Source organism: Bombyx mori, chromosome 8 (assembly GCF_030269925.1).
Source record: "Bombyx mori chromosome 8, ASM3026992v2".
Taxonomy (NCBI): domain Eukaryota; kingdom Metazoa; phylum Arthropoda; class Insecta; order Lepidoptera; family Bombycidae; genus Bombyx; species Bombyx mori.
Window position 1 is genome coordinate 13,555,935 of NC_085114.1, and position 24,273 is coordinate 13,580,207.

The 24,273-nt window shown below is 38.5% G+C and overlaps 2 protein-coding genes across 4 annotated transcripts in view; both read left to right on the forward strand.

The window, feature by feature from the left end:
• The window catches only part of LOC101741854 (calmodulin-A), a 226,652-nt gene extending 219,208 nt beyond the window's left edge, over positions 1–7,444 (forward strand). For all 3 annotated transcript variants that reach the window (XM_038012378.2, XM_021346267.3, XM_012697932.4), the window contains 3 exons: positions 246–381; positions 1,710–1,858; positions 2,850–7,444. In XM_038012378.2, the coding sequence (XP_037868306.1) occupies positions 246–381; positions 1,710–1,858; positions 2,850–2,881 (317 nt within the window). In that variant the 3' untranslated portion in view covers positions 2,882–7,444. The remainder of the gene's footprint in view (positions 1–245; positions 382–1,709; positions 1,859–2,849) is intronic.
• Positions 7,445–19,482: 12,038 nt separating this feature from the next.
• LOC101747022 (membrane-bound alkaline phosphatase-like) overlaps positions 19,483–24,273 on the forward strand; it is a 47,636-nt gene continuing 42,845 nt past the window's right edge. Inside the window, exon 1 of the mRNA XM_021346269.3 lies at positions 19,483–19,607. Within this exon, the coding sequence (XP_021201944.1) occupies positions 19,553–19,607 (55 nt within the window). The 5' untranslated portion in view covers positions 19,483–19,552. The remainder of the gene's footprint in view (positions 19,608–24,273) is intronic.

Below are 24,273 nucleotides of genomic sequence, written 5' to 3' on the forward strand. Positions count from 1 at the left end.
GTGGTAGATTCTGCGAAGCACGGCTCTTGCTAGGGTTCGTGTTAGCAACGTCATCAGGTTTGAGCCCCGTGAGCTCACCTACAAAAGTTAGGGTTACGCTGAAATAGCCTCTAAAGGCTCTCAGCTTAGGCAGGGAAAAAAAAAAAAAAGATAAAAAAAATGCTGTGCAATAGCTTTACCGCGGCAGTCCCGAGTGCCACACGTGTTTTTTTGTTTGTAATTTAATAAACGTGGTGACACTTCAGAGACGGAACTACGAGATATGGTTAAGGAGGTGGATCAAGATGGGAACGGCACAATCGAGTTCAATGAGTTCCTCCAGATGATGTCCAAGAAGATGCGCGGAGCTGATGGAGAAGACGAGCTTAGGGAGGCTTTCAGGTGAAGGATATTTCTTTGACATAGTCGATGTACTGCCCAAGTCATAGTTGGCTAGAAACAAAAATGTAATTTAGGTTGGTCTTGAATGTAGTAATGTTAATATTTACACGAGTTGTGCATCTTTTTTTTTATTGCTTATATGGGTGGACGAGCTCACAGCCCACCTGATGTTAAATGGTTACTGGAGCCCATAGACATCTACAACGTAAATGCGCTACCCACCTTGAGATATAAGTTCTAAGGTCTCAAGTATAGTTACAACGGCTGCCCCATCCTTCAAAACGCATTACTGCTTCACGGCAGGAATAGGCAGGGTGCATCGCTCAAACGAATGTTCCGGACGTCTTATCCTTTAGGCGACGACGACTATAACTAGACGAATAATAATAACTCTTCATCGAAATACCAATTAAAAGTTAATTCAATTATTACGACAATTAAGGTAGCTTTTGCTTTAACAATTTTCTTTCTTACTTCGTTTCCTATAGAACTGTCTTCCTGTCGTCCATGTTGCGCTTTTATAGTCTTTTCAACTGTGTCTACAAAATTGCCAGATCATTCGCAATCGACTTGCCTATCTCGAGAGCATCCTCGGAGGACATCCGAATAATCTCGATACAACTGGAACATTCAAGAATATTCTAGTTGTTTCGACATTTGTTTTTGCTATCTGACGACAGATGGCGTTACTTTCCCCCTGCCTCATTTCTGGGAGCGTAATGGGCTATTCCAACTACGCATAGAACGGTGGGTGAGCTCATGGGCGCAACCTGAGAGAATTGTTGGCTGTCCCTAGCAAGAGCAGTGCTTCGCTGAATCTAACACCGGATCGCAACCGCGACCCACTGAGAAACCCAGTGGGCTGTCTATGTGTGACGCTACTCATATCGGCAGAACAATAGTACCAGACGTAACTTAAACTGTATAGTTCACTCGAACACAATTGCTGGAACATAATTGTTACCTAGTCGTTCACTTCCAACACCCGAATTATCTAAAATAGGTCGTATCTCCCTATTTATTTTATTTATATTGTTTACATAAACTGGTGGTAGGGCCTATTATAAGTCCGCACGGGCAGGTGCCACCACCCTGCCTATTTCTGCCGTGAAGCAGTAAAACGTTTCGGTTCGAAGGGTGGGGCAGCCGTTGTAACTATACTTGAGACCTTAGAACTTATATCTCAAGGTGGGTGGCGCATTTACGTTGTAGATGTCTATGGGCTCCAGTAACTCAACAACTATGTGTGGGCTGTGAGCTCGTCCACCCATCTAAGCAATAAATAAAAAAAATGAAGTCATCACTATATAGTGACTTTCCGGTTCCAGGGTATTCGATAAGAATAATGACGGGCTGATTTCTTCTGTGGAGCTCCGCCACGTGATGACCAACTTGGGGGAGCGGCTCAGCGAAGAAGAGGTCGACGATATGATCCGCGAGGCTGATCTCGATGGCGACGGCATGGTCAACTACGACGGTAATGACCTATAGCGGATTTAATACTTGAGGAATAACATTGAAAATTGTACTAAAGTGATGAGGATTTTCATGTTGAAGAGGTGTGGATTGAAAGAGGTCTATGTCCAGCAGTGGACGACTTTGGGCTGATGATGATGATGGTGATGAGGATTTAGTTCTTGGAATAAGAATTGCTTTAAGTTCCTGTGACAAAGAGATTTCGAGTCGAAATCATTAAAGACTCAACGGCTTATACTTCGTGATGAGTGGTTGTCGTTGCCCATAGATGTTAGCAAGGCCACGGTAACAGCAAACAGCGAGGGGGGAAGCTCATTCCAGACTCAGATCGCTCGTGGCAGAAAATATTTCTGGAATTTATAATATGCGTAGTTACTGGTGGTAGGACGTCTTGTGAGTCCGCACGGGTAGGTAACACCACCCTGCCTGTTTCTGCCGTAAAGTAGTGAAGCATTTCGGTATGAAGGGCGGGGCAACTGTACAACTTGAGACTTTAAGACTCGTGTGTCAAGGTGGTGACGGCAATTACGCTGTTGATGTCCATGGGCTGTGAGCTCGTCTACCCATCTAAGCAATAAAAATAAAAACTCCGATCCTGTACATAGCAGGAGATGTAATACAAAAGAATTTATTACTGGTGATTTTTTTTTACTGGTGGTAGGACCTCTTTTGAGTCCGCGCGGGTGGGTAATACCGCCCCCCCGCCTATTTCTGCCGTGAAGCAGTAATGCGCTTCGGTTTGAAGGGTGGGGCAGCCGTTGTAACTATACTTGAGACCTTAGAACTTATATCTCATAGGTGGATGGCGTATTTACGTTGTGGACGTCTATGGGCTCCAGTAACCACTTAACATCAGGTGGGCTGTGAGATCGTCCACCCATCCCAGCAATAAAAAAAAAAAAGAATTCTCGAATAATCCCTCAGAGCGCCCTTCAAAAGTACTAAAGTAACCGAAAATAACTTTCTAACTAGCCGTTATTTTAATTCAACAGAGTTCGTGACAATATTGACTTCGAAAAACTAGTATGCAGTTAAACCGCCCAGAGATCTACCCCGACGCCAGTTGACGTACAACGATTTGTACAAATACGGGGGGAAAGAAACTCTAATATAAAAGTGTTAAGCGTTATAATTAAACGTTATAACGTTATAACGACGCGACTAGCAGTTCGTTGGCGGTGCTGCTGTACGCCGTTGCGTTACGTAGATAGCTTGGCGGCAGTGTATACGTACCTTCAAATATTTCGACAGAACGTGTTTTATTCCTCAATTAAAATGGCTAATTTTATCTTCAAAATGATTAATAAAAGGTTTCGTTATTTTTGTTTTAAATAAAATGTGGTGAAGAGTGAAAACAAGTTCTACAGTGTCGCTTCGTGGCAACAATGTAACAGTGTTAGTTTGATTATAGTAATATTCACAGTAATATTTTCATGGACATTCATTGTAAAAGGGTTGTAGAAACATTAGATCGATTTAAAAAAAAATGTGTACTGATTTACGCATGTAAGAAGTTGTACTTCTTTGGCATAGTTGAATTATGTATGAACTCAACAAACCCCATTGAATAAATTATATAAGAAATATATAAATGAATTATAGATAAATGATAATTGGTTTATGTTATGTGCTACGTAGGGCGGGCCATTTCGTCACACGCTCATACAAATTGTTACCTGTTCTTTCAAAGGCGACACAAGAAGTACAACTTCAAAAAATGTGTTGCTATTAATTGATTAATGTATGTCATTAAAGTCCGCGAAGTTGATTTATTGATTCATAATAAAAAATATAATATATATATATATGTAAAATGCCGGAAGCAGGGTTTTACTGCCCCCTTCTAAATGCAATAATGTTTTACCGAAAAAAGTACCACACTAGATAGCTATTATTATGTTTGTCAATGGACTAATTTTATTTCATCACTTCATAAGGGTTACTCTACTTGCTTATTCTCTTTTCGGTCTTCACAACCTATATACTTACAAATGTTTAAAAAAAACTCACAAGGGTACAATGAAACAAAACGATAACAACGCTTACAGGTTTTATTCTTGAGTTTTAGACATTAATAAAACTGCTGAGAGTGGTGACCAAAAAAAAATAGGTTAAATATTCGTAGCGTGCGTAATTATTTAACGAAAATAATAAGCACGAAAATAAGCGTTGATTTTTTTTTATAATGACATCCTTTTAAATAGCACCCACTCCTAAGTAAGGCGGTAACAATGATTTTAAAACGTTCACAAATAAATAATTAACGACATTCGGTTGTGTATTTTTCGTATTATGGAATGAGAAAAAATAAAAAAATAAAAAACAAAAAGAAATAGATGTCGTACGTATACACATGTGTAATTGTGCATGCCGTAGTGAAATGTATGTGTTTAAGTCGACCTTCTAGAATGTAGATACATCGGTAATAATGGATGGAAATGTTCATCAAAATTCATCATTGGTTTTTGCAAAAATCACCTTTATAGCGTCGAATCAAACTCAGTGTGTCTATGAGAGTAAGGCTGTATGGGCTTAGATCCCCTTGCCTTTCCTAATAAGGAAAAATTGTACCAAAAAAACAATGTCTAGGGGAGTCTTCATAAGGGCTTGTAATATTATAACGATGCTTTCGATCGATAACTTTTAGCAATTCGTTTACATTATCAATAATCTGGGCAACGTTTGAATTTTAGAATCTTTTTCCAAGCGTGTTTAGATTCAGCTAAAACAAAAACATAAAAAAAATCATGCTCACCTAATTATTGATCCATGGGAATCAACAAAAGGGTTGCATCAATTTGAACCGGTTGAACGAATAAAATACAGCATTGTAATAAAAATTTCTAAGCGAACAAATAAAAAATAGCACGCGAAATAGCTACAACGCTTTAACTTTTGTTCAACTAGTTGTCAAAATTCTTTGTAAAAAATGCAGGTAAAAGTTTCAATATGCATAAAATTGATATTTGAAGCGCGTTGTTTTATGTTGAATTTCAATTATAACAAGTATTGTAGTTTCTTAAACTACTTTTAATATACATTAATCTAAATAAAAAAGATATTATAATGTCACAGAAACATATTGTGATGTTTATTTATTTACTAGCTGATCCGGCAGACTTCGTAGTGCCTCAATCGATAAATAAAAGACCTAAGCTTTTGTATAAAATAAACTTAAAACGACGACGGACACATCAAAGGAAAAACAAAATTGTTATTTTTATTTCATTCCTTTTTCATTTCATATTTATTTACATTTTAAACCTTCTCTGGACTTCCACAAATAATTCAAGACCAAAATCAGCCAAATCGGTCCAGCCGTTCTCGAGTTAACGAACAGCAATTCATTTTTATATATATAGATAGATAGATATTTTTGCATAACGTGAGAGATGTGCTACGTTTTATCCGGTTAGCATTTAACTTTAACGACTTTTTTTTCGTTTTAACGTTATTTAATTCGAGACTTACATTTCCCACACGGAATCCATTAAGTACGAATGTATCTACATTAAACTGGGGTGATAGTCTAATAAAGTTTATGTTAGTCTTCCAAGCGAAGGACGGCTGAGTGATGAGCCAAATGAAGTTCATTATTGTAACGAATAATAAATAATATATTGAATAAATATATTGAACTGTATTATGTAATAGGCGTGATTTTTTCATTTTATTACGATTTTTAAAAGTGTTATGATAGTCGTACATATGTCTGTAGACATGAAGTTTATTTCATAATGGGTAATGTATCATAATCAATGCTAGTTTAAAAGGCTAGCATGTTCTTAATTACTGGCAAAACCAGAGTTTTAATTCCAACACAAAAAAAAAAGTTTCAATATTTCATTTCAAACCGAGGTAGCATCTCTATATTATAAATATCGGTTGTAAAATTGTATGCTATTGCGAAAATTTCACAGAAATATCTAATAAAAGCAGAGGAAAATTATTTACATATAACATTTATTTAAATATAGCAGCCAGGATTTAGCATGCTTAATCCATGACCATATTTTTAAGACTATACATAATATGTATGTATGTCTCGATCCAATATCATTAGTTTACAAAATAATCGTGAAGACTTTTAAAGTAAATTTTAAAATATTAGAATTTTAATTTTCAGTTTAGACACCCTTTCCTCACCTAAATTTCATAGTCTATGTAATGGACACGAAATCATATTTCGTCTTATAAAAATCTTAATGCTATTTTTTATTTAGCACCTAATATTTAACGAAACTTTTCACTGCACTCAATTCTTAGGGGTGTAACAGTATATATCTGTTCTAAAATAGCGGATCATAACAATTATGATTTTGTTTACGATTTGAATTTAAATCTTATTCTTAATCTTATCTTAAGGGTGTTTATGACCATCGCATTAGACATTGATAATGCTATAAGCGTTGATAAGGTTTAATTTGTTTGCTTATCTGTCAGTGAAAATAATTTAAAAAATAATCTAAGCGCTATAGCATGGTCTTCGTTAAACGAAGCTATAGAAGATTCCTCTACGGTAGCTCGCGACTTGGCTGTGCTACTGACATTGTCTTTTCATACATTTTTTACTGCTGGTAGGACGTGTTTTGAGTCCGCACGGGTAGGTACCACCACCTTGCCTATTTCTGCCGTGAAGCAGTAATGCGTTTCGGTTTGAAGGGTGGGGCAGCCGTTGTAACCTTCATGATACCTTAGAACTTGTATCTCAAGGTGGGTGGCGCATTTACGTTGTAGATGTCTATGGGCTCCAGTAACCACTTAACACCAGGTGGGCTGTGAGCTCGTCCACCCATCTAAGCGATAAAAAAATTTACACAGCTCGCGTTTAACCAGATTCCGTCACTAAAACAAAAATATATGAAGTATCGATTTCATTAAAAGAACGTCATTTCAAATCGAAGCCACAATTAATTAACAATAGAAATAAGCAGCCTGCTAAAGCATACTAGTGATGTGAAGAAACTGTATGCTATAATTTATAATAAACAATATAACGTTTGGATCATTGTTAAAAAAAAAACGTTAACTTATTTTGAAAATATCATATCTAAAAAATATATGTATTTTATCCTAGATTTATTATTTACATTAAAAATTACGTATTGTGAACCGATATATATATATACTTTCATAATACAGGTTGGCATTTTTAGAAAATACACATAATATACATTTAAGTTGATTAGATTCAAAGGTTCTAAACGAACTATTCTATTAATCTAAAAACAATTGTCTCGGAATTTCCATTAAAAAGTTTTGTATCTATAGCCCATTTTGGATGGACATTTCACTTGGAATAATCAACGTTCACAAAACGAACACACAAAAGACTTTTGAATGTAATCGACTCAAACAAAAGTATGAGAAGCCTAATTTAATACTCAAACTTTTTGCGAATCGACTTGTCAGCTAAATAATGCGGACGAGTTGCAAAAAAAAAACAAAAACAATTTAAATAAGTACGGTTCGAAAAAAAGAATGTATTGTTGTCAGTAGCTATAATATGTGTTAGGAATTCGATGTACTTAGATGGTTATACAGGCTTCGTTTAAAGAGAATGGTTTTAATAAAAATGAAATATGAATATTTCTTGTTTTATTTTATAATAATCCGAAACGTGAAAATTAGCAGATTTCGGAGCGTACTTAACAAACACAACGGAATTTACAAGAGGGTGTTTAGGCTGTTTGAATATCTGCATATCATACTCAAAGAACAAATTAAAAAAAAAAGTGAAGTTCTTAGGATTTTCAGTAGATGACCATCGGTTGATTGTCGGTCCACTATGAGGGTCGCCAAACTATCCACACAAGAACTTTTTGCTACCGCAATCCTTCGTCTTGTATCAGCTAGCATTGTTCTGTGAATCTCCTCATTCCTGATTTGATATCAAGGGCGCGCGTAACTCTCTGAGTAACTTTGAGTCCTCCGATAAAGCCCTTAATGAGCGACCGCCTCTCATTGCCGTATGTCATTACTGTCTATACACAATATTAAAAAAATATAATTTGTAAGCACAACGCTAATTGAGATAAGAAGCTTTTACACAGGCCCCACTAAGTGTCCATCCACTCGGATTATTCAGTCAGATTAGTCAGACCTGCCTAGCTGGAAAATTAATGCTATGTAAACACACTCTGGAGGATGAAAGATCTTTAGTGGAGTGGGCTCGTGTGCATACGACAAATTTTTTTTATTTATTTATTTATTTATTTATGTACACACAGAAAACAAGACACAGTACAGAGTAATAGGAAAATTATGTACAAAGGCACTGCTTATTTCTTTGAGAAATCTCTTCCAGCAGACCTGCGAGAGGATAATGAGAATAATAATAAAAAGTGATAAGTGTGTGTAGAACAAATAACACATAACTAAAATAACAAATACAACATGAGAATTATAGCACATACACATAGCAAATATTATAAGTAACACAGTAACACTCGTATATGCGAAGAGTATAGAACCATGATCATTCGGTTGATGATAGATAAAATTGTTTGACCTTGTATTTAAAAACGGAAACAGACTTGCAAACTCGGATGTCAGCCGGCAACGAATTCCACAGTCTGACCGCGTGCACAGTAAAGGAGTGAGAATAGACATAATATATTTACATACAGCATTCCAATACGTGTCTATGTAATGCCATTTTTCAATATGAATTCCCCTTTTAAAATAACAAAACTAAGTGACTCGGTTGTTCACAAGACCATAGTATGAAGATTTTAATGACATAACTTTTATTCGATAGGAATAACTCTATATTACGATCTAAATTAGAACGACAATAGGTGACTGACATGAACAAAGATAACATCGCGATTTCTAGACAATTACGCAATATATTCGTTCCCCAGAAATACGGGCGTGGTACCGAAATTATCTAAATTAATTCAACGGCCGGATGAGCCGAGAGACTACACTATCAGCTGTAATAAGAAGAAAAAAAACATGATAACAAAATGTCATTCGTTGAAACGACTCGTCAACGTAAATTGTTGTAAACAGGAGGACGTATCGAAGTGTTTTTTGATCCCAAATTAATTAAAGTAATTTCTTCGTTTTTCGCGAGGCGTTGGTTTTTTTAAATTTCTTGTAGATGGGCGGACGAGCTCAATTAAACTAAGGCTATTAGCATCCCTGCAGTGGTTCTGAAAACGTGCGCCCCTGAGATGACGCCTGCGCTAACGCGTTTGTATCGCCTCTCTTATTGCACTAACAGGATTCCATCTTCATTTAAGACCTCCCTCCTCCACCCTATCCCCAAGAAGGGTGAACGGTCGGACTCATCGAGCTATAGGCCTATCGCGATAACTTCTTTGCTTTCCAAGGTGATGGAGCGGATAATAAATATACAACTCCTGAAGTATCTTGAAGATCGCCAGCTGATCAGTGACTGACAGTGCGGTTTCCGTCACGGTCGCTCAGCTGGCGATCTTCTTGTATACCTTACTCACAGGTGGGCTGAAGCTTTGGAGAGCAAGGGCGAGGCTCTTGCTGTGAGCCTTGATATCGCGAAGACCTTCAACAGGGTCTGGCATAGGGCACTTCTGTCAAAGCTACCATCTTACGGAATCCCCGAGGGTCTCTGCAAGTGGATCACTAGCTTTTTGGATGGGCGGAGTATCACGGTCGTTGTAGACGTGACTGTTCAGATACCATGACCATTAACGCTGGCTTTTCACAAGGTTCAGTGCTCTCCCCCACGCTTTTCATCCTGTATATCAATGACATGCTTTCTATGATGGCATGCATCGCTATGCAGATGACAGCACGGGGGATGCGCGATATATCGGCCATCAGAGTCTCTCTCGGAGCGTGGTGCAAGAGAGACGATCAAAACTTGTGTCTGAAGTGGAGAACTCTCTGGGGCGAGTCTCCGAATGGGGTGAATTGAACTTGGTTGAGATTGTGTCCTGTTAAGGGACACAAGTTTGCGCAATCACTGCAAAGAAGGACCCTTTGTCATGGCGCCGCAATTCCAAGGAGTATCCCTGCAACCTTCCTAGAGTATCGGGATACTTGGGGTCGACATTTCGAGCGATAGTTTCGGAGTCCTTTGGAAAGCAAAGCCAAGAATTGATTTCAGAATTACCAAACAAAAAAAAACCTTTTTCCTCCTTCGATTAATCATTTAAAGCCCCTACTAACTTGCACAGAGTACGGCTCTGCCTAATGACGTCATATTTGAGCACGTGCTGCCACAGTACAACCAATCAGATCGCTCCGTCTTGACACACCACACGACGCCACCACGCGGCATGCGCCTGAGGTGTGGCAGTAGAGTTGTAAATAGCATGGTGATGGATAATTTTTAGTGTAATTTTATCAAGCTACAGAGACATAAATTAATAAAGACACTTGCTTACGTTCGTGAGATTACACAAGTGTACCGTTAGCTTATGGAATCGTGGCTGTCGTCTGCTATTCTATATATGTATATATTTATTAGTTAGATGGGTGGACAAGCTCGCGGCCCACCTGGTGTTAAGTGGTTAGCGGAGCCCATAGACATCTACAACGTAAAGGCCGCCACCCACCCTGAGATATAAGTTCTAAGTTCTCTGTTTTTTTACAGTACAACGACTGCCTTATCCTTCAAACCGAAACGCATTATTGCTTCACGGCAGAAATAGGCAGGGCGGTAGTACCTACTCGTGCGGACTCACAAGAGGTCCTATCTTCTCCTCCTCGCGTCGTTTCCTCACTGCTGAGGGTCGTGACCATTATAATTTGACACGATTTTACTCCTTGTGATGTCCCGCCAGCGCCTCCGATCATTGGCCGCATGAAGGGCGTCGTGGAATGGGATCTCTAGAGGTCCTATAGCACCAGTAATTACGCAAATTATAATTTTGCGGGTTTGATTTTTATTGCACGATGTTATTACTTCATCGTGGAAATCAATCGTGAAAATGTGTTAAGTACGTATTTCATTAGAAAAATTGGTACCCGCCTGCGGGATTCGAACACCGGTGCATCGCTAGATACTAATGCACCGGACGTCTTATCCTTTAGGCCGCGACGACTAAACCTAACTTACTACAATATCCTGACAACGCTGAGTCCGCACGGGTAGGTACTACCGCCCTGCCTATTTCTGCCGTGAAGCGGTAATGCGTTTCTGTTTGAAGGGTGGGGCAGCCGTTGTATCTATACTTGAGAACTTAGAACTTATATCTCAAGGTGTGTGGCATAAATTTTTTTTTATTGCTTTGTTGGATGGACGAGCTCACAGCCCACCTGGTGTTAAGTGGTTACTGGAGCCCATAGACATCTACAACGTAAATGCGCCACCCACCTTGAGATATAAGTTCTAAGGTCTCAGTATAGTTACAACGGCTACCCCACAATTCGAACCGAAACGCATTACTGCTTCACGGCGGAAATAGGCGGGGTGGTGGTCTAAGCAATGAAAAAAAAAGTATTTATTTTACACGAAAATCACGTAAACAGAAAGTGTCATATTAAAGATTGAATCCAAATTAATTTAACTCAAACCTAAAACGATTACAACGCGCTGAATAGATAACGTATATATAAATATATTTTAATAAATGTAATTACGTACATATTTTATCGTTCTTACATTAAATCCCGTTCCTTGTAATGCCGCAGTCATGAGGTTATCGCAGAGATTAAAAAAATTATATTAAGTATGAAGACATTTTTTTTGTTTAATGGGAAATGAAATGGGAAAGTTTGGGCGACCGAACTGAAAAAAATGTGATAGTAAAACCGTAAGAAAAAATCCGTGGAAAAAAGTGCGTGGAATAAAACCGTTAAATGCGACGTGCGCAGGCGCGACAGTCGCATACACAAGCGAGTAGTGTATAATACCTTTCTCTGTCTCCCTCTTTCTTTTCGTTCTCTCATCCATTCTCTTTCTATTTTACGTAATTTATTATTTCCTAAAATACTGAATTTCCTAAATACTTTCCTATACTTAAATAAAAACTAATCAGCAAAATTTAAGAGAAAAATCAAGATAACCTACATAAAATTGAGCACGATTTTTTTTTGCAAATTGTGTCGATTCTACATTAGCCGAAGGAACTTCGTTCCTACCTGGTGTCCCACGACACCACATTCTTTTTTTATATGATTTACGACAGTGGAAGTATTATTGAATAGTAATGTCATGAATGGCATTGTTAAGTTGAAGAAACTCGTGATCCGGTCCACCATCATCATTCTATTTATTGCACTAGATCAGGGATGAGCAACTATTTTAAATAAAATTTTAAATTTTTTTGACTGGCCCCACATATTATATAAAACTTTATTCATAATAAACATTAGAATAAAAAAAATACAAAAAAAAAGAATAAAAGAACAGAAAAACCGAATTGATGGGAGAAAGTCGATAAAATAAATTCAATTTTAGAAATACTTGACGGGCCTCGTGTTCCTCATTCTTGCACTAGATCAATGGACAAGTGCAGAAACCTTGGATAGTTGGTAACAAAATTCCATAGACACACCACCAGATCACAACATGAAATGCACTATTGAGTGTAGTATAGGGTTAGCGGTCGTGAAAAAGTAACTGAAACATTTAAGTTTGAGCATTTCTTTAGCTATAATTTAGATTAACTGTAGGCAACGGCTTGCCTCTACCCCTGGTTGCTGAAGTCCATGGGCGACGGTACCACTTACCATAATGCTTTCGCCTGTCTATGCTCATGAATGCTCGTCTGCCTACAAGGGCAATAAAATATATTATCTCTTATTATTTATTTCTCTTATGTTTAGATTCGTTATATTTTATCCTTTTTTTATGGGCTTCGGATCCGACAAACCAGACTTGGACCGTCGACCTTGTTTTTTCAGGCAGGGGCTGATCTTCCTGCGAGGTGTTCACGCTTTGGGGGCTTCGATCAACAATGGGGGCAATGCGTACAAAATGCGGAGCGTCTGAATACTAACTAAATATTTGGGTAGTTTGATAAATATTTGGGTAGTTTACGTATCGACATGTACGGACGTGTCTTAGTTTGCGCATCTATAACGTTTTAACCATTTAAAATTATTTTGCTGTGAATTTAGCATTGATTTCTGTAAAAAAATTTAATCAAAATTTCTTTAAAAGATACTTTTTTTTCAAAAATCCTGTAGCCTATTTTTGGAAAATATCTGAAAATAAACACAGCACTAAAAGGGTTAATAAGTAGCCGAAATTGATTGCGTCAATTATTCTCAACAATACATTCAGCGTGTTTATTTGTGCAGTTATATAACGAAAGTCAAGGGCAAATGCACTTACATTTCAATTGTGGCCTGTCCAGGTCAAAGCCATGTATAATTAAGCAATGCGTTACGTGCTCCAGGTCAAATGGACGTTCAAATGTGGTGAATGGCGCCGCCAAACTTACAGTTCTGTGTGCTTAGTGCGAGTTTTTTAACGTTCTCGACAGCGATTTTTTTTCCTACCTAAGCTGGTCGCCTTGAGAGGCTATTCCAGCGTAACCTTAACTAGTAGGTGAGCTCACGGGGCTCAAACCTGACGACGTTGCTAACACGAACCCTAGCAAGAGCCGTGCTTCGCAGAATCTACCACCGGATGGGAAACGCGACCCACTGAGAAGATCCGGCGAGAAACTCAGTGGGCTGTGTCTGAGGGTTAATTTACTCGTCGAACCCTTCGTCGCAAGCGACGGGTTCGACGAGAACGGTGACCGGTGCTTGAAGTACCTAAAAGCACCGTTAGTGGATCGGGAGGATCGGAGATGACGTGTTTTGGGCGACGTCGACTGCATTCCATTCTTTCCGCAGGATCGGGAATGGGATAGCGTAAAAGTTAACTCATATTTGTATGAAACGGGATCGTTTGCGTAAGTTTGCCGCTAGGGCCGCTGTTCCAACTGCATACAAAATTGGGTTAACTTTTACGCTGTCGAGAACGTCAAAAACCTCGCACTAAGCATTTACCGTAATAATTACAGTGCTATTTGATTTGTTATTTTTTGCTGTATATTACTACGGATGGGATGCACACACTGATGACTATTTCGCGATAATGCGCAAAAAGGTGGCGTCCATTATGCGTAGAGTAAGAGGAAGCACCAACAATATCTGGAGGGTATTAGCAGAAAGACTGGATGGACTGACACTGGGTAGGTTCATCAAGTTACATTTCTACATGCTGTTTGATGAGGTTGCCAGGGACGAAGTTGATAGAATTACTTAAATACTTTAATGTTGGTAGGCCCTCTTGTGAGTCCGCACGGGTAGGTACCAGCACCCTGCCTATTTTTGCTGTGAAGCAGTAAGGAGTTTCAGTTTGCGTTCGGTGGGGCAGCCGTTGTAACTATACTTGAGACCTTAGAACTTATATCTCAAGGTGGGTGATACATTTACGTTGTAGATGTCTATGGGCTCCAGTAACCACTTAAAACCAGGTGGGATGTGAGCTCGTCCACCCATGTAAGCAATAAGAAAATATACTCAAATAGTTTTTCAGTTATTTGTAATACTAACACACTATGAGACTATGATGTCTTGAAATAAAATATTTTTGTTTATTCATTTATTAATTCCGTCAATGCTCCATCTTCAGAATAGAATCCTCAGTTGTATTAGCTACCGTCGCGTCCTTGTGATAGGAACGCTTTTGCTTCGTGCCAGAAATAGACGGGAAGATGCTGAGATTGCGTGCCGGTTGACGAGATACCCTAACGAAGTAAAACTTCGAAACGCTTGACTGGTGTACTCCTCCTCCTTGAGTCGACTCTCTAATAACTTTCTCCTGGGTTATCCTGCGCCACTCCTGCCTATTTTCGGCTGTGTGAATAGCAACGTGGACTAAAGTGTTGAGAATAGAGCATTGGTGTACTACTGAAAAACGGTTTTCGGTAACCATCCACAGTAAACCACGTTTATAATAGATACCATATCCTCAAATTTATCCTGTTTCGGCTCCTAATTACCGCTTAATTAGTTGATAATATTCCCCATATTAACAACTCGTACAGGTCGACGAACTTATATTTCAAGGTGGGTGGCGGTATAACTTTGTTGATGTCCATGGGCTCCGATAACTACTTAAAACCAGGTAGACAGGCGGGCTGTGAGGTCGTCCACCAATCTAAGCGATTTTTTTTATTACTTAGATTGGATAATAAATACATACATATGTACGTACATACACGCATCGACTTCTTAGGGTATTAAAAAAACTGTTCCCTTGTTATTGATTTGCAAACTACGACATCGGCAGAAGACGGAAAAGACAGGCATTGATGGGCAAACTCGCCAGGCAATAAAAAAAAGCAAAAGAAAAGCAGAGTTCCGAAGAGTAAGATATTAAAATAGCACGTGGCGTTACCAGTTAAGACGAAGTGGGTGTCATCTACTCATCTAATTCAATTTAAAAACATGAACATTAACTCCTTATTGCAACATCAAGGAAACAGGTACGAAGAACCAGCGACAAAGCAAACGGACACAATGGACGTATTTGCGGAGATTGCTCTCATCCTTCTTACCCAATGAAATGACCTCGCGCTGAACCCAATCATGGCTGCTATTCATCAGCTCGATCAATTTGAATCAAATTATATAAACACATTTTATTGCAATAATTAAAAAAGTGTTTTTTTTATTGCTTAGATAAGTAGCTCACAGCCCTCCTGGTGTAAAGTGGTTACTGGAGCCCATAGACATCTACGACGTAAATGCGCCACCCACCTTGAGATATAAGTTCTAAGGTCTCAAGTATAGTTAGAGCGGCTGCTCCACCATTCAAACCGAAACGCATTACTGCTTCACGGCAGAAATAGGCAGGGTGGTGGTACCTACCCGCGCGGACTCACAAGAGGTCCTACCACTAGTAAAAAGGTAGGTGTGGTAGGTATTTTCATTGCGTGAATTGATAGACGAGCTAGCGGCTTCGTGATGGCCGTAGCCCATTGACATCTCTTTGAGAGGCAAAGTGGAAGTCACAAAACAACAGCTGTCCCACTTTTGACATTAAAACGCATGACTGCTTCACCGCCGCACCATCACAAAGTGCCTACTCTCCAACCAAATCCTCAATTGTGCTTTACGATACGCATAATTCCTTCAATTTTTAAAGGATAAGACGTCCGGTGCGTTCGTATTTAGCGATGCACCGGTGTTCGAATCCCGCTAGCGGGTACCAATTTTTCTAATGAAATACGTACTTAACAAACGTTCACGATTGACTTCCACGGTGATGGAATAACATCGTGTGATAAAAATCTGACCCACAAAATTATTATTAGCGTAATTACTCGTGGTAGGAAATCTTGTGACTCACACCGCCCACTACCCTGCCTATTTCCGCTGTGAAGCAGTAATGCGTTTCGGTTTGAAGAGTGGGAGAGTCGTTCATCCAACTAAGCATTAAAAAAAAAGGCGTCCTTGACAAACCGATGGCAGGTTCACATCTATGCCTACAAAGCATAGACCTATATAGTACTACAAAGACATAAGTCTGTCATAGAGTTAAATAATGGCAGGGAACAAATTGCACCTTGTCCTTTGGTCCCAAACTAAGATCTCTTGTACTATAGGAACCATAGACTGATATATATAGTTATATATACGTTTAAATATTTACTCATATGTATATTTTAATATTTACACATATGCATATTGAACACCCAGACACGGGCAAGCAAACTTAAAGAAACCATAAGAAAATTTGTCCGGAGTTGAAATTGAACCCATAACCATAATATTTATGGCTTTCGGTTGTTAGATAGGTTACGAAAATAATAAATTAATAAACACGAGCCCATTTATCGATCTAAGAGTTGTGAAAATGAAGCTCATAGCGACCACTAAGCGACTACCTGCGATCTAGTAGAAAATAGAAATCGAAATTTAAATAAAGAAACTTTATTAATCTCGATTAAAAGTAATTTTACAGTTTAATGTGTAGTCTATATATAAAAATGAATTGCTGTTCGTTAGTCTCGCTAAAAATTGAGAACGGCTGGACCAATTTGGCTAACTTTGGTCTTGAATTATTCGTGCAAGTCCAGAGAAGGTTCAAAAGGTAGATAAATATGAATACGCTCGGAATTATATAAAAACAAACAATTTTGTTTTTCCTTTGATCTGTCCCCCGTAGGACGGATTTCTTTTGTTTGTTTTAAGTTTATTTTATACAAAAGTTTAGGTCTTTTATTTATCGATTGAGGCACTACGAAGTCTGCCGGGTCAGCTAGTACAATATAGAAATACTATTCATTCATTCTGTATGAAATCTTATTTTTTTTCCTACTATATGCAAAAATAGTAACCAATAATTTTTAAATGAATAAACTTACAACGTGACGTAACGTAACCTAAATATAATAAATAAAAATAATTATGTAATGTAAAGTATACGAAACGTCGTAAAATGCGAGATAAAACCGTAAAAGTAGTTTTAATTAAGTTTACGACTCACCAAATTCGACTTTATCAAACATAGAATAAACGGTTGACACATTTTATCATTTTATTTAATTTAAAACTTTAACTAGCATAAATTTATCTAATTAAAAGTCAGTGATGAAAGTGTGTATCGATTTGTCTTCAAAAATAAAACTTTAACGCATTTAATCCGAACGCTACACATTGTTACGAATCTTCTTATATAAATTTAGTATTTGCGTTAAAAGGCTAACGAAAGCCATTAATGCCTCATTATTAATACTGTCGTCCGCCTTGAGACATGAGGTCGAAATCTCATTTGATACCTCTACATGGTAGTATGTAGTAGTGGCAGTAGCGGTATTGAATTAAGTGGTTCATTAATACCACGGCATCTAGATTCGAGTCCCAATCTTGGCATGTGTTTATTAATACACTAGCGACCCGCCCTCGCTTCGCTTCGGAAACATTAAAACACATATGAAACAAAAAAAAATTAAAAAAAGTAGCCTATGTTCATCAGGGACAATGTCGGCTTCTAATGGAAAAAGAATTTTTCAAATCGGTCCAGTCGTTTCGGAGCCTATTCGAAACAAACAAACAAACAAATCTTTCCTCTTTATAATATTAGTATAGATATAGACTATATGTATGTTTCATCGAAACATCGAAATAAATAGAGATAGAAAAAGGTTACAATAAAAAGAAAAACATCGATTAAAAACTGTACTGTACATCGAACAAAACCGGCACATCTCTACAACAATGAGAAACTAATGAGATATCAAAAAATAAATAGCGAATTGATAACAATATTTTGCGTCAGCGAAACATTTTTCGTGCGATGCAGACCCACGGGGACCGGGCGTGGTGTAGAATACAGGCTGATCCAAAATTTAAATAAAAAACCATAAATACCTATGGATGTTCTGGGTTTTTTTTTGACACCGCTGTATAGGACTGCTCATCTCGAGATGGGCTTATCTCAAAATGTTTCACGTTATTCGGACTGATTTCCAACAAGTCGTTAATACATAGCTGTACATTGTATAACAATTAGCTAAAACAAATATAAAAAAACATACGCCTTAAAAATATATCCAATATCACTTGGTATGATCTTATTGATTGTGTGACGAACAATCCAAATCGATTCAAGCATTTCAATGTATTGGTTCGATGTGGAAAGCCCTATACACGAACCTTGAAAACGTTGCAATGCGTTTTTGGACTATCCTATGATTCCTCAATTAATCCTTCTATTCCCCAATGAATCGGACTAGGTCAGCCTATCAGAGATATATGTATATATGTATACTGCATCAGAACCAGCCGATCCTTGGATACCAGCGGAACTGCCTGAGCAACCTGTCGTTCGATTAGTTGCGGTACGTGATTTTTGAGTCAGTCGATGGCAGCTTGGAGAGTCTGGTTGCAGTGTTCCCTGTGGTGCCCCATTTCGAAAAAGCGGCACGACACGAGAACCCTCTCATCGTGGCCGCCGGTAACTACATTCCCGATCCTGCGGAAAGAATGGTAAACAGTCGATGTCGCCCAAAACACGTCATTTCGGATCCCTCCGATCCAGTAACGGTGCTTTTAAGTACCCCAAGCACCGGCCATCGTCGAACCCGTCGCTTGCGACGAAGGGCTCGGCGAGTAAATTAATCCACAGACACAGCCCACTGACTTTCTTGCCGGATCTTTTCAGTGGGTCGCGTTTCCGATCCGGTGGTGGATCCGGATGCTTTTTTTTTCTTCGATGGGTGGACGAGCTCACAGCCCACCTGGTGTTAAATGATTACTGGAGCCCATAGACATCTACAACGTAAATGCGCCACCCACCTTGAGACCTAAGTTCTAAGGTCTCAGGTATAGTTACAACGGCTGCCCCACCCTTCAAACCGAAACGCATTACTGCTTCACGACAGAAATAAGCAGAGTGGAGGTACCTACCCGCGCGGATTCTCAAGAAGTCTTACCACCAGTAAAAATTCTGTGAAGCACTGCTCTTGCTAGGGTTAGTATTAGCAACGTTGTCAGGTTTGAGCCCCGCGAGCTTACTTACTTGTTAAGGTTACGCTGAAGAAAAAATCGCTCGAGATACGCGCACCGACCCAAACGAAATCATTACACGATTACACGAGTCGTTAAGAATATATTACCATTATTTTATTAAATAAAACACCCTGTCTCTAAAGGTCTAATTAGCTATAAATCGTGTGGGTTCGTCTCTGTCGTCTGCAGTCGCGTGTATACGATTTCGGTGCGCCGTCAGCGCCCGGCCATACCCGCGATCATGTGGCCGACTGTACTTATTGCTTTACAGATCGTTACACACGTCATCTGCCATGGTAAGTCATTAAAAAACGACCTAGTCTTCAATACGTTAATTCGTTTTTCAGTAAAAACAACGGTATATCGTAATGAGATTCAATTAAAATTACTTTTACCGTTTAGTTTTGCATTGTTTACTGTCGTCATTGTCAGGGACGAGTAAGGTGTTAATTTAAAAAAATCCTAAGATTAAAAATCGTAAAAGTAGGTCCCGAAATCCTAAGAAAAGTCTACTCATTCAAATGCAGCTTGAGAACAGCGAACAATATCAGACACTTAGAATATTTTAAACATTAAACATAAAAACGTGAAATTAAATCGTAAACCGAAGGAAATATTGTAATCCGTTACAAGAAAAATATTTTTAGGAACAAACAGTAGAGCATGGTAAACAATCATTTTAAATATGGTATCTGTGAGTTAAGTCTTTGTCACAATAGAATTTATAAATTTCATAAAATTGGCGGGTCAGTACGTGAAAAAGATTTCTTATTAAATTATATATTATGTAGTTTAAAAACTAAGGTAATAAACGCTTAAATAACAAACTAACAATTAATTTCGTCTTTTCTTTGCTCTGGTCAGGATAATGGAACGAAGTTATAGAATAAAATTGTTATATTGTCATTGATCGTTGATGCGCGTGCCAATTAATGCGAGTTAATCGGACCTCTTGGAGTCGGTGACAATACCTAATAAATAATAATAATAAAAAGAATAATAGGAAGATTAAAATATTCTGCAAGTAGAAAATGAAGCTCACTTGGCATAGGCCCGTGGTCATCATTATACCGAAATGTCTTATGTTTCGAGAAATAAAATACCAAAAAACACTAATAATAATAATAATAATAAGCCCATTTTATTTCCAAAAAAAAGAAAACCCCTTATCAAATAGAAATTACAAATATAAAACTTATGTTATTGGAACCCCACTTCGGGTATAGGCCTCCTCCAACTTACTACACTCCTCCCTATTCTTGGCTTTGTTTCGCCATTCTTTTCCTGTTGTTGCTATTATTTCGTCGATCCACCTGCTCCTTGGCCGGCCTCTTTTTCTTTTGCCCATTGGTCCTTCCCATGTTGTGGTTTGACTGACTGTGGAATGACTAATAAAAGCGTATTAAAAAAAAATCAAGAACGTACTTCTATGGCGTAATGTTTAACATGCTTGGTTACATTATAATTGAAACTTGGACCTCAAGTTTGAAGCTGAGCATTTGAGTTGCTATGTCTATGGGCTTCGATGACTAATTAACACTAGCCGCGACTTTAACATGTCAACATTATTATTGTCATCATCGGCCCACAGATGTCCACTGCTGGACATAGACCTCGCCCAAGCCTCGCCACATAGATCGGTCCTGCGCTGCTTGCAAACCTCAATTTGAAGTTTGCAGAATTTGAAAATTAACTACTGTAATCTATACTAATATTATAAACAGGAAATATTTGTTTGTTTGTTTGTATTGAATAGGCTCCGAAACGAATGAACCGATTTGAAAAATTATTTCACTGTTTGGACACTATTCCCGAGTAACATAGGCGATAATCTTTTTTGAAAAAAATTAGGAATTCTTACTAAAACTTCCAAATGTAACCCAAGGTGTAAAAAAATTACCTAAAATATTCTTTACATAGCGTGCCCTACGAAAACTATTGACGATAAAATAAAATAATTTATTACTACTTTGAAGAACACTTTATTATTTAAAAAAAGTGTCGCGACAGCATATATCTAACTATCATAGTTATGCCACAATAAGTGTTCTTTTATTTAAACAAATAAAACAACGTCAAATATCGTTGAAGTTTTTGTTAAAGACCCGAGCGGAGCCGGAGCGGACCGCTTGTTCACTATAATGAAAGAAGACAAAAAATGCGACTTCTATAATATTCTATATCGTTCCCTCGCTGCTGAGGATCGCGATGTGACGTTCCTGCACAGTGTTCGGTCATGGGTGGCATGGACAGCATGGTACAGAATATCACCTGTTGCTTCCCTTACTAGATCTGACCATCTAGCTGGTGTTCTGCCCACGGCGCGCTTGCCCTCTATGCGGCCCGCAATTATGAGCTTCTCTAATTCATGTCTGGGAGACCACATGATGTTTTTTTTTTATTGCTAGATGGGTGGACGAGCTCACAGCCCACCTGGTGTTCAGTGTTTACTGGAGCCCATAGACATCTACGACGTAAATGCGCAATCCACCTTGAGATATAAGTTCTAAGGTTTCAAGTATAGTTACAACGGCTGCTCCACCCTTCAAACCGAAACGCATTACTTCACGGCAGAAATAGGCAGGGCGGTGGTACCTACCCGCGCGGATACACAAGAGGTCCTACCACCAGTAAAGTGTCCGAAGAAGCTCATAACACGTTCCAGGCAGAAAGCAGAGAGCCTTTTTCGGATGTTTAGCTCCCTTAAAATGGACTTGTTAGTTCTTACAAAAAAATGCGAATGTTATCCTAAATAGTTCATCCAACTCGCTTCCGTATCGAATCGAATCGTTCAAATGACGTCTCACTTCATTATTTGAATTCGTTTGAGGAAAACGTTCAATCGATTTGAGAGAACCGTGATGAATAGTACCTACCATAGGAAAATTCGAATCACTTCCGCCTGTCGTAGCGCTTACAGTACGACCTTTGGTTGGGGATTCCTTGGAGGTTTTCCTTTGAGATTTTATTCTTGACAAGCGTGCTCTGCGTGCTCACACACACTAATACACAGTACAGCTCATCAAGTAAACTGTTTTGTCATATTAAATCAAGTTAATAAATAACTGGGAACAAGTGCGTGCGAATGACCCTTCGCTTGCGACGAAGGGCTCGAGACGAGCAAATTAACCCACAGACACAGCCCACTGAGTTTCTCGCCGGATCTTCTCAGTGGGTTGCGTTTCCGGTCCGGTAGTAGATTCTGCGAAGGACTGCTCTTGCTAGGGCCAGTTTTAGGAACACTCCGGTTTGAGCCCCGTGAGCTCACCTACATGTTAGGACGAAGCTGAAATAGCCTATAAAGGCTATCAGCTTAGGTAGGGAAACAACTACATATGTAGATAATAATCACTCAGATAAAGAGCAAACCTGTTCATACTAGAATTAAATATTCACGAAGCGAGTAAACGCGAACCTGTGCGATTTCCACCGAAGAGACAGCACGTTGTGATCTTTGTGGACTCCAGTAACCATCTATCTAAGCAAGAAAGATCCGATATATTGTTTTAATTGATTACTTAATGGGACTAGCTCTAGTATTAATGTAGTGCTAATACCACATGCTCACTTTAATCTTACATTAGCGCGAGTGAAATGATCGTTTAATTGTATCAATAACATGATTCTGCTATTTTACTCTTCGGAAATGACAGATAGGTTTTAGATTTATAGGGAGCTATTCCAGCTATGCCCGGACGGGTAGTTCAGCTCAGTATGCTTGAATCTAAGAGAATTTGCTAACACTAGCCCTAGCAAGAGCAATGCTTCGCAGAATATATCGGTACTATAAAGATAAAACCAAAACAGAACTACCGGTGGTAGGACCTCTTGTGAGTCCGCGCAGGTGGGTACCACCACCCTGCCTATTTCTGCTGTGAAGCTGTAATGCGTTTCGGTTTGAAGGGTAGGGCAGCCGTTGTAACTATACTGAGATCTTAGAACTTATATCTCAAGGTGGGTGGCGGCATTTAAGTTGTAGATGTCCATGGGCTCCAGTAACCACTTAACACCAGTTGGGCTGTGAGCACGTCCACCCATCTAAGCAATAAAAAATAAATAAATAAAAGATTTTGGAAGTAATTACCTTGGTTTTGCTCATTCGAACAATTCGAAATCACAATAATACAAGATTTTTAACAAAGTCTAAAAATAACAAAACAATCCAGGAGTTCTAGGAGTTCCAGGAGCTACCTAATTATGGTTATTATAAAATGTTCAGGTATCAGCAAGTCACGATTAAAGAAGATTTTTTTTCTGACAATAATTTAAAAAAAAACTAGAAAAATTCTATCATCGCGACTATCATTTGACAACATATTAAGGATATTTCTACATGATAAAGTTAACGCTTTTTCCACTAAATAAAAATATGAATCTGATACTGAGTTAATAAAAGATATGAATCTAAAATTTTAGTATGCAGGAAAATAAATGCATGACCTATAAAATGTAATGAGATGCCGGATCACTACGAGGTGAACCGGCCATCTTGATTCTTTGACCTCCAAAGAGAAACTCGCTTATATTTGGTAAAACTTACAACTTTTTCAATAAGTTTTTATTGACAACTTCCTGAGTCCCGCGATGTTACGGGTTTCCCGCGATACTATCCGCGGTTATTGTCGTATCGCGGGTGACGCTGCGGAACAAAGCTAGTCTAAAAAAAGCAACCTAAGCTACTCCTTATATCACCAGCTATCTAACAGTGAAAGTTCCGTCATAATCGGTTCAGCCGTTCCAGAGATTAACCGGAACAAACAGACAGACAGACATACAAAATTTAAAAAAAATGTTATTTTGGTATATATAGGTACTGTGTATACATACTTACGCATTTAGTAAAAAGTGGTTATTTTAATATTACAAACGGACACTTCAACTTTATTTATTTGTATAGATTATAATACTTATCCTGTTCGTAATGTCATGAACTATCTACAGCAACTATCAGAATACCCCGCT